The 18,403-nt window shown below is 43.3% G+C and overlaps 1 protein-coding gene across 23 annotated transcripts in view; it reads right to left on the bottom strand.

Annotated features, from left to right (window-relative positions):
• FOXP1 (forkhead box P1) overlaps window positions 1–18,403 on the bottom strand; it is a 434,335-nt gene that overhangs the window by 43,258 nt on the left and 372,674 nt on the right. For all 23 annotated transcript variants that reach the window (XM_064156227.1, XM_064156234.1, XM_064156228.1 and 20 more), the window contains one exon: window positions 4,734–4,838. In XM_064156227.1, coding sequence (XP_064012297.1) covers window positions 4,734–4,838 — 105 coding nt within the window. The remainder of the gene's footprint in view (window positions 1–4,733; window positions 4,839–18,403) is intronic.

The following is an 18,403-nucleotide window of genomic DNA, read 5'->3' as shown; positions in this document are numbered from 1 at the left end:
GTATTTTCTGGAGGAAGCCGAAGGCTCACCCTGGGAGGAAAAGCACAGATACCTGTGTGTCAAACTCAAAAGCGCAGGAGTTAGTCGGAGCTGGCTTGCTGTGCGACTGGCTCAGGAGGATGCGGGGCTCTCCCAGGGATGCTCCCTTTGGGCCCTGTCTAGGAAGGCTCCTCGGAGCAGCCTGGATCCCGGGAGCACTAGAGGGCACTGTGGGATCTGGGCCCTCCCGCCTCGCCGCCGCCGAGGGCCCGAACCCCCGGCCAGGGCACGGAGGTTCATCGCGGGGTTGGCAAAAGGAACGGCAAAGCTGACATTGGAACGGCAATTCCAAATAGGAGGCAAGCTCGGGAAATCAAATGCTGGGCTGCATCCCGGGAATGGGATGGGTGCCGGGGTGGCAGAACCCGCAGCAGCACCCCCGCAGCAGCACCCCTCACAGCAGCATCCCTGCAGCAGCCCCCCTGCAGCAGCACTCTCGCAGCAGCCCTCCTGCAGCAGCACCCCCGCAGCAGCCCTCCTGCAGCAGCACCCCTCGCAGCAGCACCCTCGCAGCAGCCCCCCTCGCAGCAGCACCCTCGCAACAGCACCCCCGCAGCAGCCCCCCTGCAGCAGCACCCTCGCAGCAGCACCCTCGCTGCAGCACCCCCCCTGCAGCAGCACCCTCGCAGCAGCCCCCTCGCAGCAGCACCCTCGCAGCAGCACCCCCGCAGCAGCCCCCCTGCAGCAGCACTCTCGCAGCAGCCCCCCTGCAGCAGCACCCTCGCAGCAGCACCCCCGCAGCAGCCCCCCTGCAGCAGCACTCTCGCAGCAGCCCCCTCGCAGCAGCACCCTCGCAGCAGCCCCCTCGCAGCAGCACCCTCGCAGCAGCACCCCTGCAGCAGCACCCTCGCAGCAGCACCCGATAGCTGGAAAGTTTGCTTGGGCTTGGCAGGGATTTAAAATCTGAAAAAACAAGCCATCTACAGACTAGCCTTTTCCCTGTCTTTGCTACCTATTTGATTAAAAAGCCTCTGTTATGCTCACTGTGGATGATTTCACTGCAGAACATTCTGACATGCAAATGATAGCAATTAATGCCTTTGAAACAATTTATGATTTCCGGCCTACTTCAACATGTATTAGCATATACCTGGTTTCTTTAATATGCACTTTGTTTTTCCAAAACCACAAACATAGTTGCTGGAATTTCATGTGGAAGTGCTTAAGGGGTTGAAAGTTAACACCTTTGTGAGCCGAGCAGTCTCACAGTTGCTGCTAAACAAAAGCCTCTTTGTAGAAGCCTTCTCGAAATGTTTTCTTAACATGTTCCAAGTAGTTTTAGGCAGGCAACTAAAGTAAACAAGATGTTACCATGATAAAAACACTTGTGAAAACATTACAGAGTGCACTTCGCCGTTTCTTTCACATAAACTCCCCTTCCTTTCACCGAAGTTAAATGCACATGAAGCAGACTACCAGCATCACTGCAATGTAGGATCGCAAGATCTCTCCAAACCTGTCTCTCTTTTAAACAGTGCATTTGATTTAATAAGGGGACAGTCGTGGTTAAGCACATTTAAACCACAATCAAATCTAAATAAAATAAAAAATAGATATTAAAAAAGAAGAGGAGGACTGGGTGGGTAATAAAACCCTACATAACCTCCTTCTCCTTCTTTTCTTTTGCCCTGGATACCTTGGTGAATAAACCACTTTCCCTCCAGCCGGGTTTTCCTGAACCATGGGCTGTATAAGGGGTAGGTATTTCTATCTGCAACAGTCTTTTAAAGACATGCAAATGAAATCAAGGATATAGTCAAATCTGAAGGAAAGCTGCTGTGTGCTACTAATTGCTCCTTTCGCTGCTTGCTGCCTATGAGATGGGCCTCGGTTACCACGCAAGACACATATGCACCCTCCAGCCCTCACCTTACTTGGCAGAAAGCCATTGGGTCACCACAGTTAGATTGGACCTGGGGAGTGTTCTGGAGCATGCAGGGTGCTACTGTTTCATTAGGCTTAGCAGCAGCCCCTGCTGCTGCTATCAACTCTAACTGATATCGCATCACACAGTAACAAATGGCTGATGGATTAGAAAAAACAAGCAACACAAAACAACACTAAAACTGCAACTTATTTCAAAAAGAAATAGGGAAATAAATGTGTACAATAGCCCATGTATCTGCTGGTTCTGATAAGCACCCTCCTGTTGGCTGTGAGTGAAAGACAACTAGGATCGTTATTTGTACAGTATTTATCTTTGAAATCAAGGGCCCTGTGGTGTACCTCACCTTGGGAACAAACACTACAGAACGATCACAGAAGAGTGTCAAATATCTGGTTTTGATTTACCAACAGTTACGATATTTCTTCCTCAGGAGGAAAAGAAATGAACCATGGTTTAGACCTGCAAGTCCTTTTTTCTCCCTTGACTGTGGAATCATTTTATTGGCATACAGGCCTTTCATTCCACATGTAACTTTGCTTTGCCTTTTCTAACAGGCCTTTTTTACCGAGGTGAGCAAAATTAAGCGATGCTAAATTGATACATGGGTTGTATTTCACTTGGTAAACAAGAGCTTTTCTCTTGAGGAGCCTGTCAATAGAGCTTCATGGATTATACAAGGGCCAGAGAGAAACTTCATCTACCTGTTATCTTTTCATTGAGGAGTTCTGATAAATGGCAATATAATTTAAGGACGGTCACTCCACAGGAGACTTGGAAGGTTATAGTACCATTTTATGAAGCAAAGCTCACTTCTTGACAGTGCCAGTATGCTGCTCAGGAACACTCACTTCTGCATTTGTTCTGGGTTAAATATCACCCTGAACAGTAAGACTTTGTCTGGACACTGCTGAATTTGGGTAACAAGAAAATTTACACATGCCAGTGGGTTTAAGAAAGTCAGATGAAATATTCCTGTTGAAAGGTTTCAATAGGGAAAAAACTAAAAAAGACTGATGATGAGAGAGTGATAAAAGAATCAGAACTGTTGGAGCTGAGAGCAGATGGAACCACTCTGGGTCTGTCCAGCCTGGGCTGGTAATAGTTTTCAGGTTATTTCTACTCATTGATTGCTCCAACTATCTCCTCTAGGTAAACTGGTGGACTTAATTTGTACAAAAACATCTCCAAAATGCCATCCAAAAATTAACCTTGCCTCTACCTGCGCTGTGTGACTTAGGTGCTCTATTTTCTCCACGTAGTCACTTCAAGCAGTCCACAGCTCTGTAAGACTTCCTCCCGAAGCCAAACAGATCTAATCTGGAAGAGTGGACCAGCACGGGAAGCAAACGTGGCACAATCCAAGATTTTATGTGAGGGTTACACGTCATTCTGATATCTAAGGCCACCACAGCACCTTTCCCTTGCATGAAGTTCAACAAAAACTAAAATTGTTTTAAAGGTCTCAATGCTATAGTATGGCATTTGAATATGAATGAGCTGGCAAGTATGGTGAGATTAGCATTTATTTCACTTAAGTGAACAACAGGATGAATTACAAGAAATGAGGCCACCCTTCAAGGAAATTTATGACTAGTACCTTCTTATTTTGTAATCCTCTTGTAATAAGAACTTTCTCATTACTATACCATTCTTTACTTGTAACATATGTTTATACTAGGAGCAGCACTGCTCCTAAGGAACTCAGAAGGGTTTTTGCTAGAGGAATCGGAACTGGTCCATTCCATTCTGAGAGAAAAACTGTATCATCTACATCATCCACCAAACTTCCTCGCTTCCCTCCCCCCTATAAAAATCCAAAGAACTGCCTCAGAAAGAACAGGTGAAGTTGAATGTTTTAGGACTATTTCTACTTATCCACCCTGAAGAATCCCACGAATTTGTGGACCAACTTCATGAGATCATCACTGTAAATGGGAGCAGAATTTGTCCCTTTATGAATTTAGTTCATAAACATTGCTTGGGTGGCTGTTCTTTGCTTATCTTACAATTGAAGAGCCATAGCTCTTGAGAAAAGATCACGGCCCAAATCTTCACGAACCTGGATGCACCCAAAGCACATACGGTACCTGGTGATCTACCCAGACAGAAAACTTTTGTGCTTGGAGAGCTTTTTGCTCCAGCTTGGAGGGGTGAGGCCAATGGTGTAGCTGTGGAGCAGCCATGTGTTTAAGTTATTAGCGCTCTGCTGGTCCTTCCCTGCATCAGGATGCACACGTTACCACATACTAGTCCATAATGCACTGTTTATGCAACGTGTAAAACTGTGTTCCTTGGCAGCAAGAAAAAGGTCTGCAGCAAACTGCAGGGGCCCAATTAATATAATTATAGTTTATTTTTAGTAGGATAGACTTTGTTCATTAGTTACTTATTTGACATAAATTAAATTTCACGTGATGTTCTGCAATTCTCTGTTCAATTATGGAGTTAATTCAAGACTAAATCTCTGAATTAAAGTGAAATCAAGGTTAAACTAAGGTCCTATTGTTTACGTTATCAATGCTGCAACTTAGAAATTGTTTAAATAAATAATAAAAATTTAAAAAGGCTGCAGAACTACAAACACTCTATTTTACAGTAATACACTGAGTAAGACCATACCTTCCACCACGGGGCTAATTTACTACCCCCTGTTAAACTGCTCTTGAGCCTGATCCAAAAGCCACTGAAGCGAAAGGAAGCTCTGTTGACTTCGATGGACTTTGCATCAGGCCCATAGTGAGCGACAGCACACAAAACTTCAGAGCATGCTTTCTGTACAATGAGAGGGATAAAAAAAAATCCTTACTTTAGAAATGACTGGAAGTCTTCACATACTGCTTCACAGCCTGGCCATTTGCATACGCCGTGTCCATAGAGTGGATGGCTGTGTGAGTGCTCCTCATGGGATAAACTGGAGAGAAAGAGACGAGAGAAAAAGTGGCGTGACTGAAGGTACCACACTAATTCGCCTTCACAAAGACTCTTATGAGCAGCAAACAACAGAACCTAAAACACCCCTAACATCTCAAGGTACCCACCTGACTCTGCCCATGGCTTTTCAAAACAGAATTAAATACCACTTGCAGTGCAAAACATGTGTCATTCTTACTTAGCTATCCTCCTACATTTCATTCATTAATTAAAAGCTTTGTAAAGAATTTAAATTAACAGGGATGGGGGAGAAATCATTTGACAGACCTGCTTAATATCCTGCTTAGTATTTTGCTGAGAAATTTAGGAACACTGCATATTTACAATTCAGGAAGAGAAGTCAATTCCATACATCAGTGTATTCTTGTAACACAATATAACCAGACCCAAGGCTTTCCTCATCGCTGCAGAAAGAGGAAAAGTACCATGTTTGCAGGCTTGGCCTTCCCATCATGTTATTTACTGGATTTGGTTTTTGGCTGATTGTTTTTTTTACCCCTCTTACAGGCTGTTTCTTTTTACATCCCCCTTATGTCCCAGTAAAGAAGATTCAAGGTACATTTTCAAATGCAGAATTCGTCATAAAAAAAAAGAACCTTGATTATAATCAAAAGGTTCTTCAGCATGAGGGGTTAGTGGGGGCTATTAACCTTGCCAGGATTTGGAAGGAATGTCACAGAGCTTTCTACCTACTGAAACAAGGGTTAAAGTAAAAAATGAGTGTGAGCACGAAGGGGTTAATCCTTCAGCGGGATTCCAATCAATACGTAATGATTTGGCTGCACTGATCCAAGTCATGAGATGCTTTGATCCAGGCCATGTGGTGCTCAGGGAAATGTATCTGTTGCACTAACTGATGAACCATATTCTAAAATACCTCCTTTATTCAACTTCTGCATAGAAACTTCTTAAGTAAAGGAATTATTTTTGCAACAACTGCCACAACCTTAGATGACTTTAAAACTAAAATGTCAAAATAATATTGAAATCTCAATTTTATTCTTACATATAGATCTATTTTTCATAGCAAATCTTTTGGGTACGGTAGCCCTGTGCTGTATTAAGAACTTCAAACATACAGAAAGGATAGGAACACATAACAGTGTCTGGGTGTGGCTTTCACGACTGATTTTATCCTGGATTACAGGTAACATTATGGATAAATGCCTACTTTTGTCATTGTACTTCTGTGGGGAATAGTGTTTGTTCTTCCTCTGCAGTATTTTCTGCCCACGTGCTAATACAAAATTGTCTTCTTGCATAATTTCTGATGCACTGGAAAGCAAGATCACTGTTGAATATCATCTCACCCTGAGATGTTATCCCAAACACAAAGAAGTTGCAAGAGAAATTACTGCCCACATTCTGCCACTTTTGACTTTGTGCTTAACGAGAATCTAAAGATAATGGAAGGTGGATTTTAGAAGTTATTTCCAATTTTTTTTTCCAATTAAAAAAAGGCACAGATCTGACTGGAAAAAAACTGTTATGAATTGTGCATGAACCTAATTCATTGCTTCATTAGAGTCTTTTTTTTTTTTTTGTCTGTTTATAAGTAGTTCCTCAAACCTAAATACATATGTAAAGGTAATCTAGAAAACAAACAAGGTGGAGACTTAGAAAGGACTTGTCTATACAGGAATATTATGCTGGCTTAACTTATTTGGTTGCTTTAAAATGTGGAAGTGGGGAGAAGTTCTGTCAGTTAAGTTTTCAAAAGAACAAAGGGACTGATGCATTCCCTGCAAGGAAATGAGAAAAATGCTCTGCCACACATTTCCTCAGCTGAGAGGGAGGATGGTTGAAGGAACACCTTCCACTCGAGCTAGGCATATGGTCAAATGCTCTCCATGCACTTCAGAAAAAAAAAATTCAGAAAATAATGGGGTTTATCATCTGCTTTCATACCTGAATACAGCAAGGGGTCAGAGTAGGCTTTCATGTTAACACTCCATTAAAGTCCGTGAAGACTACCTATGAGTTATGACTGCAGTCTGTTTGGCAGAACCCAAACCCCACTCTACTCCTTCATTTACATGGTGTGTGCTACTCCAGCACCAGGATGACAGCAGAAATGCCATGTGACACCAAGTCAGTCCCCCGTGGGTTTTAAGCACTGTAAATCTCATTATAACATCAACAGGAGACACATGGCTTAAACCCCCAGCAGGGTTTTTTCAAGTGTCTCTTTGAGAGCCTAAAGGCCATGGCCAAGCCAACGGAAAGAGCCCTACCGAGAGTTGTATTTATTTTTTAAATCCAAGTGCAAATCTCTTTTCTTTCCAGGGTACTTACAGAAGACAAGACAAACTATGTAAGACATGATACCCTGGTATTGTGTCCAAAGAAAATGATGGAATGACCAAGAGCGTATCAAATTGTTAAACGATGCTCAAGATGTCAAGGTCTAGCACTGTCAATAACCAGAAAGATTGGAGTTGACTATAAATGGGAACTAAAAAGGTCATTTTGCTAACATGACATTAAGTGTAACATACTTAACACCTACGTAGCACTTCCACTGCCATCCAACAAAGCAGAAAAACAACTTGACAAAAATAGACACTTCAAAAAGGAAAACCCCTCGCTACTGAGAAACAAATGAGGCAACCTTCGTAGGCAGTGTGCCTTTCCCAAGGTTCCTACTCCCATCCCGCTTGGGGTTTTCAGCTGTGCCTTTCGGTGACCTTTACGTGTCAGTATCAGATTACTGCTATTTCATCCATCCTGCTTTTGAAGATATTATAGATTGCCACTTGCTCCCTAATAGATCCCTAAGAAGCACCTCAAAATAAAGAGTGAGTTTATAAGGAAGAGGATGTAAGGCACAAAGCCTGCAGCCAGTGGAATTGAATGGAGAACTCTGTTTAACTGCTCAAAGCATTAACTTAGAGCAAGCAGAGGTGGAAAACGAGGACTTTAGTCCAACGCATAAACAAACAGCTTCGTAAGCACAATCACAGAATCAACCAGGTTGAGACCTCCAAGATCATCCAGTCCAACCTATCATCCAACCCTGTCCAATCAAGTAGACCACGGCACTAAGTGCCTCAGCCAGTCTTGTCTTGAACACCTCCAAGCACGGCGACTCCACCATCTCCCTGGCAGCCCATTCCAATGGCAAAGCACCCTCTCTGTGAAGAACTTCCTCCTAACCTCCACCCTATACCTCCACTGGCACAACTTGAGACTGTGTCCCCTTGTTCTATTGCTGGTTGCCTGGGAGAAAAGACCAATCCCCACCTGTCTACAGCCCCCCTTCAGACAGTTGTAGACAGTACATAAAATTGTAAGAATCCCCTTTAAATTTCTAAACAGTCATTGTAACTAATCCCTAGAAGTGTCAATCACACATATGAAAACCTGCAATCTTAAATTGTTCAATGATATTTTGTCTGCACATTCGAGTATGGTTTCCGTGAGCTGGATGCATCCTTGGTCTCACTGCAGGAGAAAGGCTTTGAGTAGATCTGTGCATTGGCAAGCAGAAGCAAGTTTAAGGTCTGTTTGATTTCTAATGACACATTAGAGTAGGTGTTTGTTTCTGTCACCCTCTCCTTCCCAGGAACGCATACCCGTGGTCGGGTGCTGGTGATGCAACAGTAGTTAGTGGAAGTGATTTTATAACAAGACATAATTTTCAAAGACATGGAGAAAAAAAAATGATGCAAAAATCAAGGCTGTGGTGTTGTTTTTACTCCTCCTTAACCCAATAGAATTATTTCCCAATAATGCAAGTATGCAGCATTATTACATCAAATTACCCTCTGGCAGGTAAAACGTTTTGTGTAAGTCAGCTTATTCATGACACACAACAGAGTAACAAATCCACGTAGGGAGCTGAGAACTGCACCACTGTCCACTTACTCTCTGCTGCCTCCAGCCCTGTTTCCAAGTCGGGAAGGGAGAGGAGAAGGGGAAGGCATTTGCATTGCTCCTCTGTGCTTGCTGGATAGAGCAAAGTTGGTTTTACCTCCACCTTCTTCAACCTATGAGCCTCTTTGTAACCCCAAGGATTTACAGAGTTTCTGGAAGCAAATTCACCAACTGCTCCAACAGAGAAGGCTGCCAAAATTGGTACTTGCACAGCTTCACTCCTTCAGACCACTTCAGACATTTAACTTGTAGAATACATCTGCTGAGCTACAGCATCAGCTGGGCCATCTCACTGAAACTATATTCTTGCCCTGAAAAGCTGGACTAGATGATCCTTGAGGACCCTTCCACCCTGGTATTCCACGAGTCATGAAATCTATGCAAGAATCACGTTCTGGGACACAAAGCCATGGGAGAATAAGAAAGACAGTACACCCAAAAGATCAAGGAGAACACACTGAGCACTGCGGAAAGTAGCGGCCAAAGCATTAGGATGAAAGCTGCCTGTGCTCCACGGTTTAATTCAATCCATACTTGCTGTGTGGAACTGGGTACCATGCTCATCCAAGCTGCCAAGAAAGTCAGAGGTGGATAGAAAAAAGCAGCTAGGCAGAAGCCTCAGTAATAATAGCTCTGCCACACAGTGGACCATATTTTAAATATTCATGATGTTCAGGTACTTCATATTCCACTCTCTCTCTCACACATCTGTTTGGGCCAACGATCTTTGCCAAAACACTGAGGGAAGTCAGTGATGTAGGGAAGCAACCTTGATTTTCTATTACAGTGACGAAGCATCTGCTCACATTCTAACTGTGCTGAGAACATGCCTGAGCCACCTGCACACTGAAAAAATCAATACCACATCTCCTGCTTTCCTCTTGTAAGGGGTCTGAGCAAAGCACCTAAAGAAATTCCAAATTGTCTTTCTTTTTTTTTAATTTTATTTTATTTCTCAAGGCCAACAGGAAGGGACCTCATCTTTGCCAGCTGCCATGAAACCTGTCAGTGTATGGTCCCAGCAGGTGCATTGGGCTCAATCTTGCACCACATTCTGTCTTGGTCTGATGGGGATGGCACAGCCATGGAGGCAAAATGCCATGATTCTGGTCCTATACAAGAGGAGAGACACAACTGGGAACCAACACGAGTCTCTCCCATTCGTGACTGCCTGGTAAGCTCTAAGGCTCATCAAAAAGCATTGATGAAATAAAGCTGGTGAAAATGTCACAACTTTGAGTCAGAAGCACTTGCTGTATTTAGCTGTATTTTAAAATCAAAATGGAAGCAGGAGCAATTAAATCCAATCCTTGTACCAACTGCACTCAAATGCAAATTCCTGCCTTCATGGCAAAATCAACTGAATGAAGATGTGCTCTGCAGTGAAGCTGCACTGGTGCAAATCCTTCTGCATTCTTACTAAGGTGGCTTAAGACCTCTCTCCTCTCTAGCTTGTCAATTAAAAAAAAATACTACCACAATAACTTCAAAATAAAGGTATGAAAAAGCAATCAGAAAAAGTATTACACTACACACTAAAATGGACTACTTCTAGGTATTCAGACTTTTGTCTGAGCCTCAGTTAATGTCTAGAAAGCAGGTATGTGATCTGTACAGATTCATCTCAGCTGGGTGAAGGCCCTTCCACCACTGGGTAAACCTCAGCAGAGAGACATGGGCCTTTGGGAGAGGTGGCATTTGGTGTGTGTGACCAGTGAGAGTTCTTTGTGGAAGTGGCTTGCATATTTTTGGATGCTTTTTACAGCTATATTTCTTTCTTCCCTTCCTCATTACTTTAGTCCATGTCCAGACCTATATGTTTTACATCGAGCCCTATTGGAAGTAGCAGGAGTAGTATATTACATTTTAAATGACTACAGCAATTTAAGACAAATCAGGTTAAAACTGCAGCCTACAGGCTGAAATCCTGCCTTCTAATCGGTGTGCACGAACTTGTGTATTCCTGTGGTACAAGAAAAAAAACCTCTGACAAGCCACCACAAAAAAAAAAAAAAAAGCAGCCAAGCTGTAGCAAAGACAGCAACACATCCCAAATCTCTGCCCTCATTCCTTTCACCTCTTGTAGCACCATTCTCTTAAGTGTCTGTTGCAAGCAGCACGCTGCAACATCTGCAGCAAGGCTAAGGCAAAATCTGGATAACAGTCCCCTTCTCTTCTACTCCCCTCCCAACTGGAAAGAGTATAACCAGACTAGATAATCATCTGCATCATCTTCTGGTTTTGATCTGTGCGTGGATGGTTTGGATTATTAATCAACATTATGACCCTCCAGCACTCAAAAGGTACTATGCACTTCTTCGAGTGGCACTCTCTTTTCCAATCCTACAGCAGATCTGCCATGGGGCAGGAGAGCTACTGCCCTATATCCTTCCCTTGGAAGAAGTGAATGTTATTTCTAGACCACTTAAAATGCCCCCAAGCCCCTAAACTAAAAAAAAAAAAAAAAAAACAGATTTTTTTTTAAAGCCCAGTGCAAAACCCTGAGTACTAAATCCATCACTTATCTCAGGTGGAAGTTCCATTCCTGCACTTGAATTAATGAGTTTCTCTACTATTTAAAACCCTGATTTTTTTATTTCAGCCTTGTGCCTTGGTACCGTAGTGAAAAGTACATCAAATATACCCAGACACACACGATTTGAAACGCTGGATTTTAAATTCCAGCACTGCTAACTAATGAGAACAATTTTTTCCCCTCTTCTTCTTTGTAGCATCACTTCATGTACTTACATACCATAATCACATCCTCCTAGAGCCTCTATTTTTCCAGGGTGTAGATCTTTAATTCCCTTTAATCTGTCTTCATAGCCTATTCCCTCCAAGTCCTTTATCATCCTAGCTGCTCTCCTCTACATTTGCTCCAGCTTCTCTTTATCCTTTCTGCAAGAGAGTGGCCAATTGTACATCACACTCTCAATGTGGTTTAACTGGTTCTGCATAAAGTGGAGCAGGAAAAAAAGAAGGACTCGGATGCAACACGCATGTTTATGCTTTCCCATGACTACATTTACCTTTTTAACTAAGACATGGTACAGAGTGTCCCACCTTAATTTCTCAACCCCAATTATGCCTCAGCCATTTCCCACACAACTGATGCTGAGCAGCTGACGTGTCATGTCAAACCAGCAGTTTGGAATTTTTATTTCCTAGCTGGGCTACTTTCTACTTATCCCTGCTAAATCTCATTTGATTCCGCTCTGAACAACCTCCTAATTTATTCAGATGAAAATGGACTGATTTGGTATCTTAAGTTTAATTGGGAAAAATGTGATCCTGCCACTTTCTTAGGGTTTGGAGAGGATTTTTTGGTGCTTTGTTTTGTGGTGTTTTGGTTTTTTTTGACTGACTTTCAGCACAGTGATCCCATCCCTTACACACCCAATTCATGTGGCAGAGGGAGGTGGCAAAAGCAAGGCTTTGGCCCCAGTTCAGCAAGGCTTTTAATAATGTACATATCTTTAAAAACACAGGATTAGACCTTGTGCTTCATCAAAGTGTAAAATTACAAATGTACACACGTAGTTTGTAAAAAGATCCTGTTTGCCAACCTTATTTTACTGTAATTTATATTCTGTTGTTACATTTGAATCTACAGCAAAAGAAAACACTGAGAAACAAGATCTACTCTTGTTTAACAGAATTATATTCTGTTACATTTAGAGTTGAGGCAAGCCTCTCACCCTTATATAAACCAGGGACATACCAACAAATATGATTAACAGGGAGTATTCACGTCACTGTTTTTCACCCCTGTCCCACAGGCACAACAAAACCCGGGCAGAAGGTGACTGTCACATCACGTAGAGCCTGGCAGCTCGCTGGGCCAGCCTTCACCCACCAGACACTCCTGCAGCGGCCAGGAAAGCGCCCTTTGGGAAGAGGTTTATAAAAAAATAATTAAGATAAATAACGACTCCAAGGGAGAAATACAGTTAAAGCATTGAATTCTCTCTGCCACATGCTTTCCCTCCGAAGAATGTGATTTAGAAAAGCACTAAAATCAAGAGGACACAAGCCTGCTTCCCCAGGGAAGCATGCTGAATCATACAGGTAGTGTAAATATCGTATGCTGCTGCAGGTGCTAGGCTCTGTTTGTTTGTGTTTACTGAAAGGTATAACAAATAGTCACAGTAAAACAGAAGAACATTTGGCATTGCAATGGTAAGATACCAGAGCAACCATAAATCACAGAATCAACCAGGCTGCAAGAGATCTCCAAGATCATCCAGTCCAACCTAGCATCCAGCCCTATCGAATCAACTAGACCACGGCACTAAGTGCCTCATCCAGTCTTTAAATCATTGTCTTTTATCATGTTCACTTGTTTATTCCCAAACCCCTCTGCAACGCTAAAAATCTTCAGCCTTTCTCTTTTTTAGAGGGCCCCTTTGATGCGATTTGCCCCTCTGAGAGGTATCCACCAGCTGGGCGGCATTGTAGGATACACTCCAAGGGGATCAGCATCCTCCCTAAGTACAGCAAACCCAAGGAAAACCACCCAATACTGTGCAAAAACACAACATAAAGCAAAACACAACCAGAAGAAGTAAGAAAGAGACTTGTGTGACATATATGGCCAGCTAACACCAGTTACAGCTTTGCAACTCCTGAGTTAATTCACAGCATAAACAAGAAGGAAAATGTTTCTTCCGAGCAAGACTTCCTGTAAACCATCCCTCAGAGCAGCGTGGGGCGCAGGGCTGGTGCACCTGCCGATTAACTGTGTGCTCCAAGAATAAACACAAACCCCAGCCAGCCAGATTGGGCTGGAATGTGCTCACAGCTGATTTCTTTTTTATTTATTTATATTTTTTTCCCTTTCCCTCCACATTATAAATTGGATTCCACGATAAAACAAACAGCAGAACATAGGTTGTCGAGAGTTAAAATCTACTTTTTACACTACATTGACCACAGCACCCACAGGCACAGCTACAATGTCTTTCTATGAATGGGACAGATTGCCATATGGATGCAGACACTGAACAAGCTGTACAACTCCTGGCGACAAGTGCCTAGGGGACTGTCCTATATTAGCACCACCTGTGCTGTGGAAATTGTGCTCTGTCTATGAAATGGTATTTAAGAGCCCATCATGATGTTATTTTTTGAGTACACACACATACACACACACACAAAAAAAAGAAAATTACAGTTAAAAAAGGAATTTGCTGGCTAGCAGATCTGTTGTGTAGCTTTTGAGATCGTTTCCCAAAGGAATAGTTATCTTTTTTATTCACACAGCCCAAAATGACAAGCAGCAACACATATTAGCTGTTTCCCTGCCTGGGCTTACACCATTGTTTTAATGAGAAGAATAGACTTTATAGTATCCATATGCCTTTTCTGATCACGCAGAAGAAAGTACAGCCCTCCCACCTTAAAAACTTCAGCTACAGGGGAAAAATAATCCCATGGTACTACACAAAGACTGCTCCAGCAGCAAGCAACACAATCTAAATTTTTCCTTGGGGTCCTTCCCCCACCCCTCAGTGTGCAGCAGGTAGAGCCACAAATGTGCATCTCACTGCTTTGAAAATACAACCCTGTCTGCCTGACAAAAATAGAGCTCCAGACTAGCACAAGATACAGGACTAGGGGGAACGGACCAAAGCAGGAGGTGGGGAGATTCAGACTGGATGCGAAGAGGAAGTTCTTCAGCATGAGAGTGGTGAGAGGCTGGAATGGGTTGCCCAGGGAGGTGGTTGAGGCCCCATTCCTGGAGGTGTTTAAGGCCAGGTTGGATGAGGCTTTGGCCAGCCTGCTCTAGGGTAGGGTGTCTCTGGGCATGGCAGGGGGGTTGGAACTAGAAGATCCTTGTGGTGCCTTCCAACCCTGACCGATCATATTATTCTATGTGGAGGGAGGGGGAAGAAGGGAAAAGAGGTTTGAGCTGCTCTATAGAAAGAGATTTCCCCCTCTCCAAACTCTAAGAAAAAATGAAGGATGCCAAGAAAAAGAAAAGTAAAATAAATTGAATTAAAGAAAAACAGTTGTAAAGGGAACATTACAACCTGGGAAAAATGATGTCATTTTATTGAGAAACTCATTTTTTTCCATTAAACTATAGTGAAACGGATAAAGTTTATACAGTTTAATGGTGGAGTTTGCCTTTAAATGCTACTCAATATCTTAGCAGTACAATATAACATGATATAACAGCTGTCACACTAACTGCTCCATTTTTATTGAACAGCAGAGAAGAGAGACACGTGAAAATCACCTAACTTCTCTACTTTTTTAATGGCATTTTCAAGGGTGTTTCTTTTCCACACTCAAGCTGTGATAGGTATGACTTAAAAAAACAAAAACCAACCAACAAAAAAAAGCCAACAGCAAGACAGTTCTTCATTAGCTCCCTGCTCAGCTTTTTTGGACAGTCAGATCTCCCAAGCAAACACTGAGGAAGGACAACTTGCACACAGAAGGAAATAAAAAGAAACAGGAATCCACAGAGCAGTAAAACAAAACCAGGTCCCTTTTTAAGACCACTACATAAACACCTCTAATAAAAGAAGAGGACAAATTTTCATTGGACTTTTAAGTATTTAAGCAGGAATGTTTTAGTAAAAGTTTAACTGCAAAGTGCATGCAATTAACAGAAAGCCATCAGCTATTTCTCTGCTATGTAAAAATAGCATTAAGCTGTATTAAACACACGTGTAAGTATCTCAGTTGCAAGAAAAGGGAGGAGATATGCAAAGCACTCAGATATCAAACAATGATCTGTTGGCCAGATGGAGGAATAAAACAATACATATGCTAAAATTTGGAAAAGTTCTGCTAGGCGTCTGCCAAGGCTCACCCAATCTATTTTAAGTGCTTTTTGATACATTAGCTTAGTGTTTGGAGTTGTACAACTGATGGTTATTACCCGGGACCAGAACGCAGCAAAGCGTTGGCGTGCGGGAGCTCCCCCAGGACAGCGAAGGCTCAAGCAGAGCGCCCTTGTTCAGCACAGGGCCACCCCGAGCCACTGCAGCCTGGCTAAACTTGAGCCTTCCACAGCGCAGAAACACATCAAGTAAAACAGAAACCATTTTTAAAGCTCCAGAGAAAAAAATTTCTTTGAAAAGCATGGTTTGATTAAAGAGCTCCTGGGCAGACTGAGGAGCAAGCAATGCTGTACAGCTGATGTATCAAGAGGTTTTTAGGAAGGCAGAGGGGCAATGCAAAGGACGCTACACACCCGGACCTGCAAAGCGCTAACAGTAAAAAGTGACTGATAAGGCTTAAACCTGAAGATTAGCAACTCCAGGCCTGAGTCACGGCTGGTGTTTTTTCAGAGCTGATTACAGAGAGAAGTGACTCAGACCAGGAGAGCATAGCATGGTGATTTCTCCAGCTGAGGAGATTGGGGAGTGGGGCGCTATGGGTTGTAACAGCGCACAGTAAGCGGAGACGGCTGGGCCAACACCCTGATACGGCTGTCATGGTGTCACCGTCACTAACGGCCCAGTTGGCCTCACAACTGTCACACCTGTATGAGGTGCAACGAGAAGAAACACAGCAGCCACGCAGAGCGCAGGATGGTTTATTGGACACGCAGCCAGGAATCCAGACTTGGCTCGAGTCTCTAGCTCCAACCTGGCTCTGCAGCGAGGAAGCTGTGTGGAGGCATCTGAGCTGCCCAGATCGTGGGTAACAACATAAGAGTCATGATGGGGTTGTTGTACATGGAGCAGCTAAAACCCTTCTGGGAGGAAATGCCCCTGGCACACAGATCATAGAATCATAGAATCAACCAGGTTGGAAGAGACCTCCAAGATCATCCAGTCCAACCTATCACCCAGCCCTATCCAGTGAACTAGACCATGGCACTAAGTGCCTCATCCAGTCTTTTCTTGAACACCCCCAGGGACGGTGCCTCCACCACCTCCCTGGGCAGCCCATTCCAATGGGAAAATCACTCTCTCTGTGAAGAACTTCTTCCTAATATCCAGCCTATACCTACCCTGGCACAACTTGAGATTTCTTAAGGGAGGATGGATTTGAGGTAATCTAATCCAACCAAACTCTGCTGACGGTGAAGTATAACAAGCTACAATCAACTGCACAGAGCAACTGAGAGGAGCTGACATGGATGAGCAGATTTGATGCTGGCACCAGTGCAGAACGAATGCCAGGGACTATATGGAAAGGCAGGCCAAGAGAGGATCAGGCCCTGGGAACATATGGACTGCAGGCTGAACTGTTTCATGCCGAACATTAATAATGGACCCAAGTCTGTAATTCTTAATTGTGCTGAATCCTAAGTCCCTCATCTAAAGGCCTTGGGATTTTGATGGGAGGATCAGCTGGCATGGAAGGTAACAACAGTAAAATACAATGCTGTAAGCCTAGCCAGCAAATCAATGGCCTGCCATGCTGTTCCTCTCACTTCCCTTCAGAGCCTTCTCCAGACTCCTTCCTCCTGTGACGCTGGCAAGAAAACATCATTTTAAAAGCCCCTTGTTTATCCCATCTCTATTTCCTATGAGGTGGCTGATTGCTTATGCAGAGGACAAGACTCCAGCGTGGTTGGAAAGGGAATAATCTCCAAGGCTCGTTCCAACTCAAGCCATTCTATGGTAACAAAAACAGGGGACAAACACGGAATTGATGGAAGATGGAGAAAGGTCTCTCAAACATGTTTTACCTCCAACTGGTCACCTTAACTCTTGCAAACAGATATGTTTCCCAAGTTAACAGGTCTTGACCTTCACAAACTCACTTGTTTACACACAGCATCCATCATCTTTGGCTGCTGCAGTCAATAGAGAATAGTGCCAGGGGATGGGACCAGCACCCAGGAACCTGCATCCCTTCACAGCACAGTTCAAGCCCAAGCAGGAACAACCTCTGCTCATTGCCAAGAGCTGGTGAATTCTGCACTGTTCTGCTTTTCCAAACCTATCCACATCAGGAACACTCTCAGGCATGCAGGTTTTGGAATGCCCACTGCTCATCGGTTATAAAGTTAGTAGTCGCCTGAAGCAACTGGGCATCCACCTGCTTCCACAAAGTAACACAGAAACATCCAGGTTGGAAGATACCCTCAGGATCACCGAGTCCAACCTATAACCCTTAAACCATATCTCTAAGCACCACAACTAAATGACCCTTAAACACATCCAGGCTTGGTGACTCCACCGCCTCCCTGGGCAGCTCATTCCAGTACCTGACCACTCTCCCCATGAAAATTTTGCTCCTAATGTCCAATCAAAACCTACCCAGTCTCAGCTTGAGACCATTCCCCCTTATTCTGTCTCAAAATACCTGCTTTGTCTTGTTGCTTCTCTTAAAATAACCAAGCGCCCTCCAAAATAAGACGCATCGGCAGAAGATGGAAAGCAGGTCCTGTCCTTCACATTTCCAAGCACAGCAGATGTACTCAACTGGCTCCCATTATTTATTTATTTACTTGTCTAGAGAAAAGTGCTTGTTACTAAAGAAACCCAAAAGCTGATAAGATGATGAGAGGTTTGCATGCTGGTTGATGGTCTCACTTTCACTTATCCTGAGTGAATACAAGTATCTATAACTAAATATTTCCCTTAGGGTACTGATGACTGAGGTATGTTTATTGCATTGAGTGAATTTATATATATAATCAGCACAATAAACATTATTAAATTGTCTGAGTAAAATCAAAGCATGAAACACACA

This window comes from Pogoniulus pusillus, chromosome 16, assembly GCF_015220805.1.
Source record: "Pogoniulus pusillus isolate bPogPus1 chromosome 16, bPogPus1.pri, whole genome shotgun sequence".
NCBI lineage: Eukaryota > Metazoa > Chordata > Aves > Piciformes > Lybiidae > Pogoniulus > Pogoniulus pusillus.
Note: the sequence above shows the minus strand (reverse complement) of the source record. Positions and strands in the feature narration are given on the sequence as shown.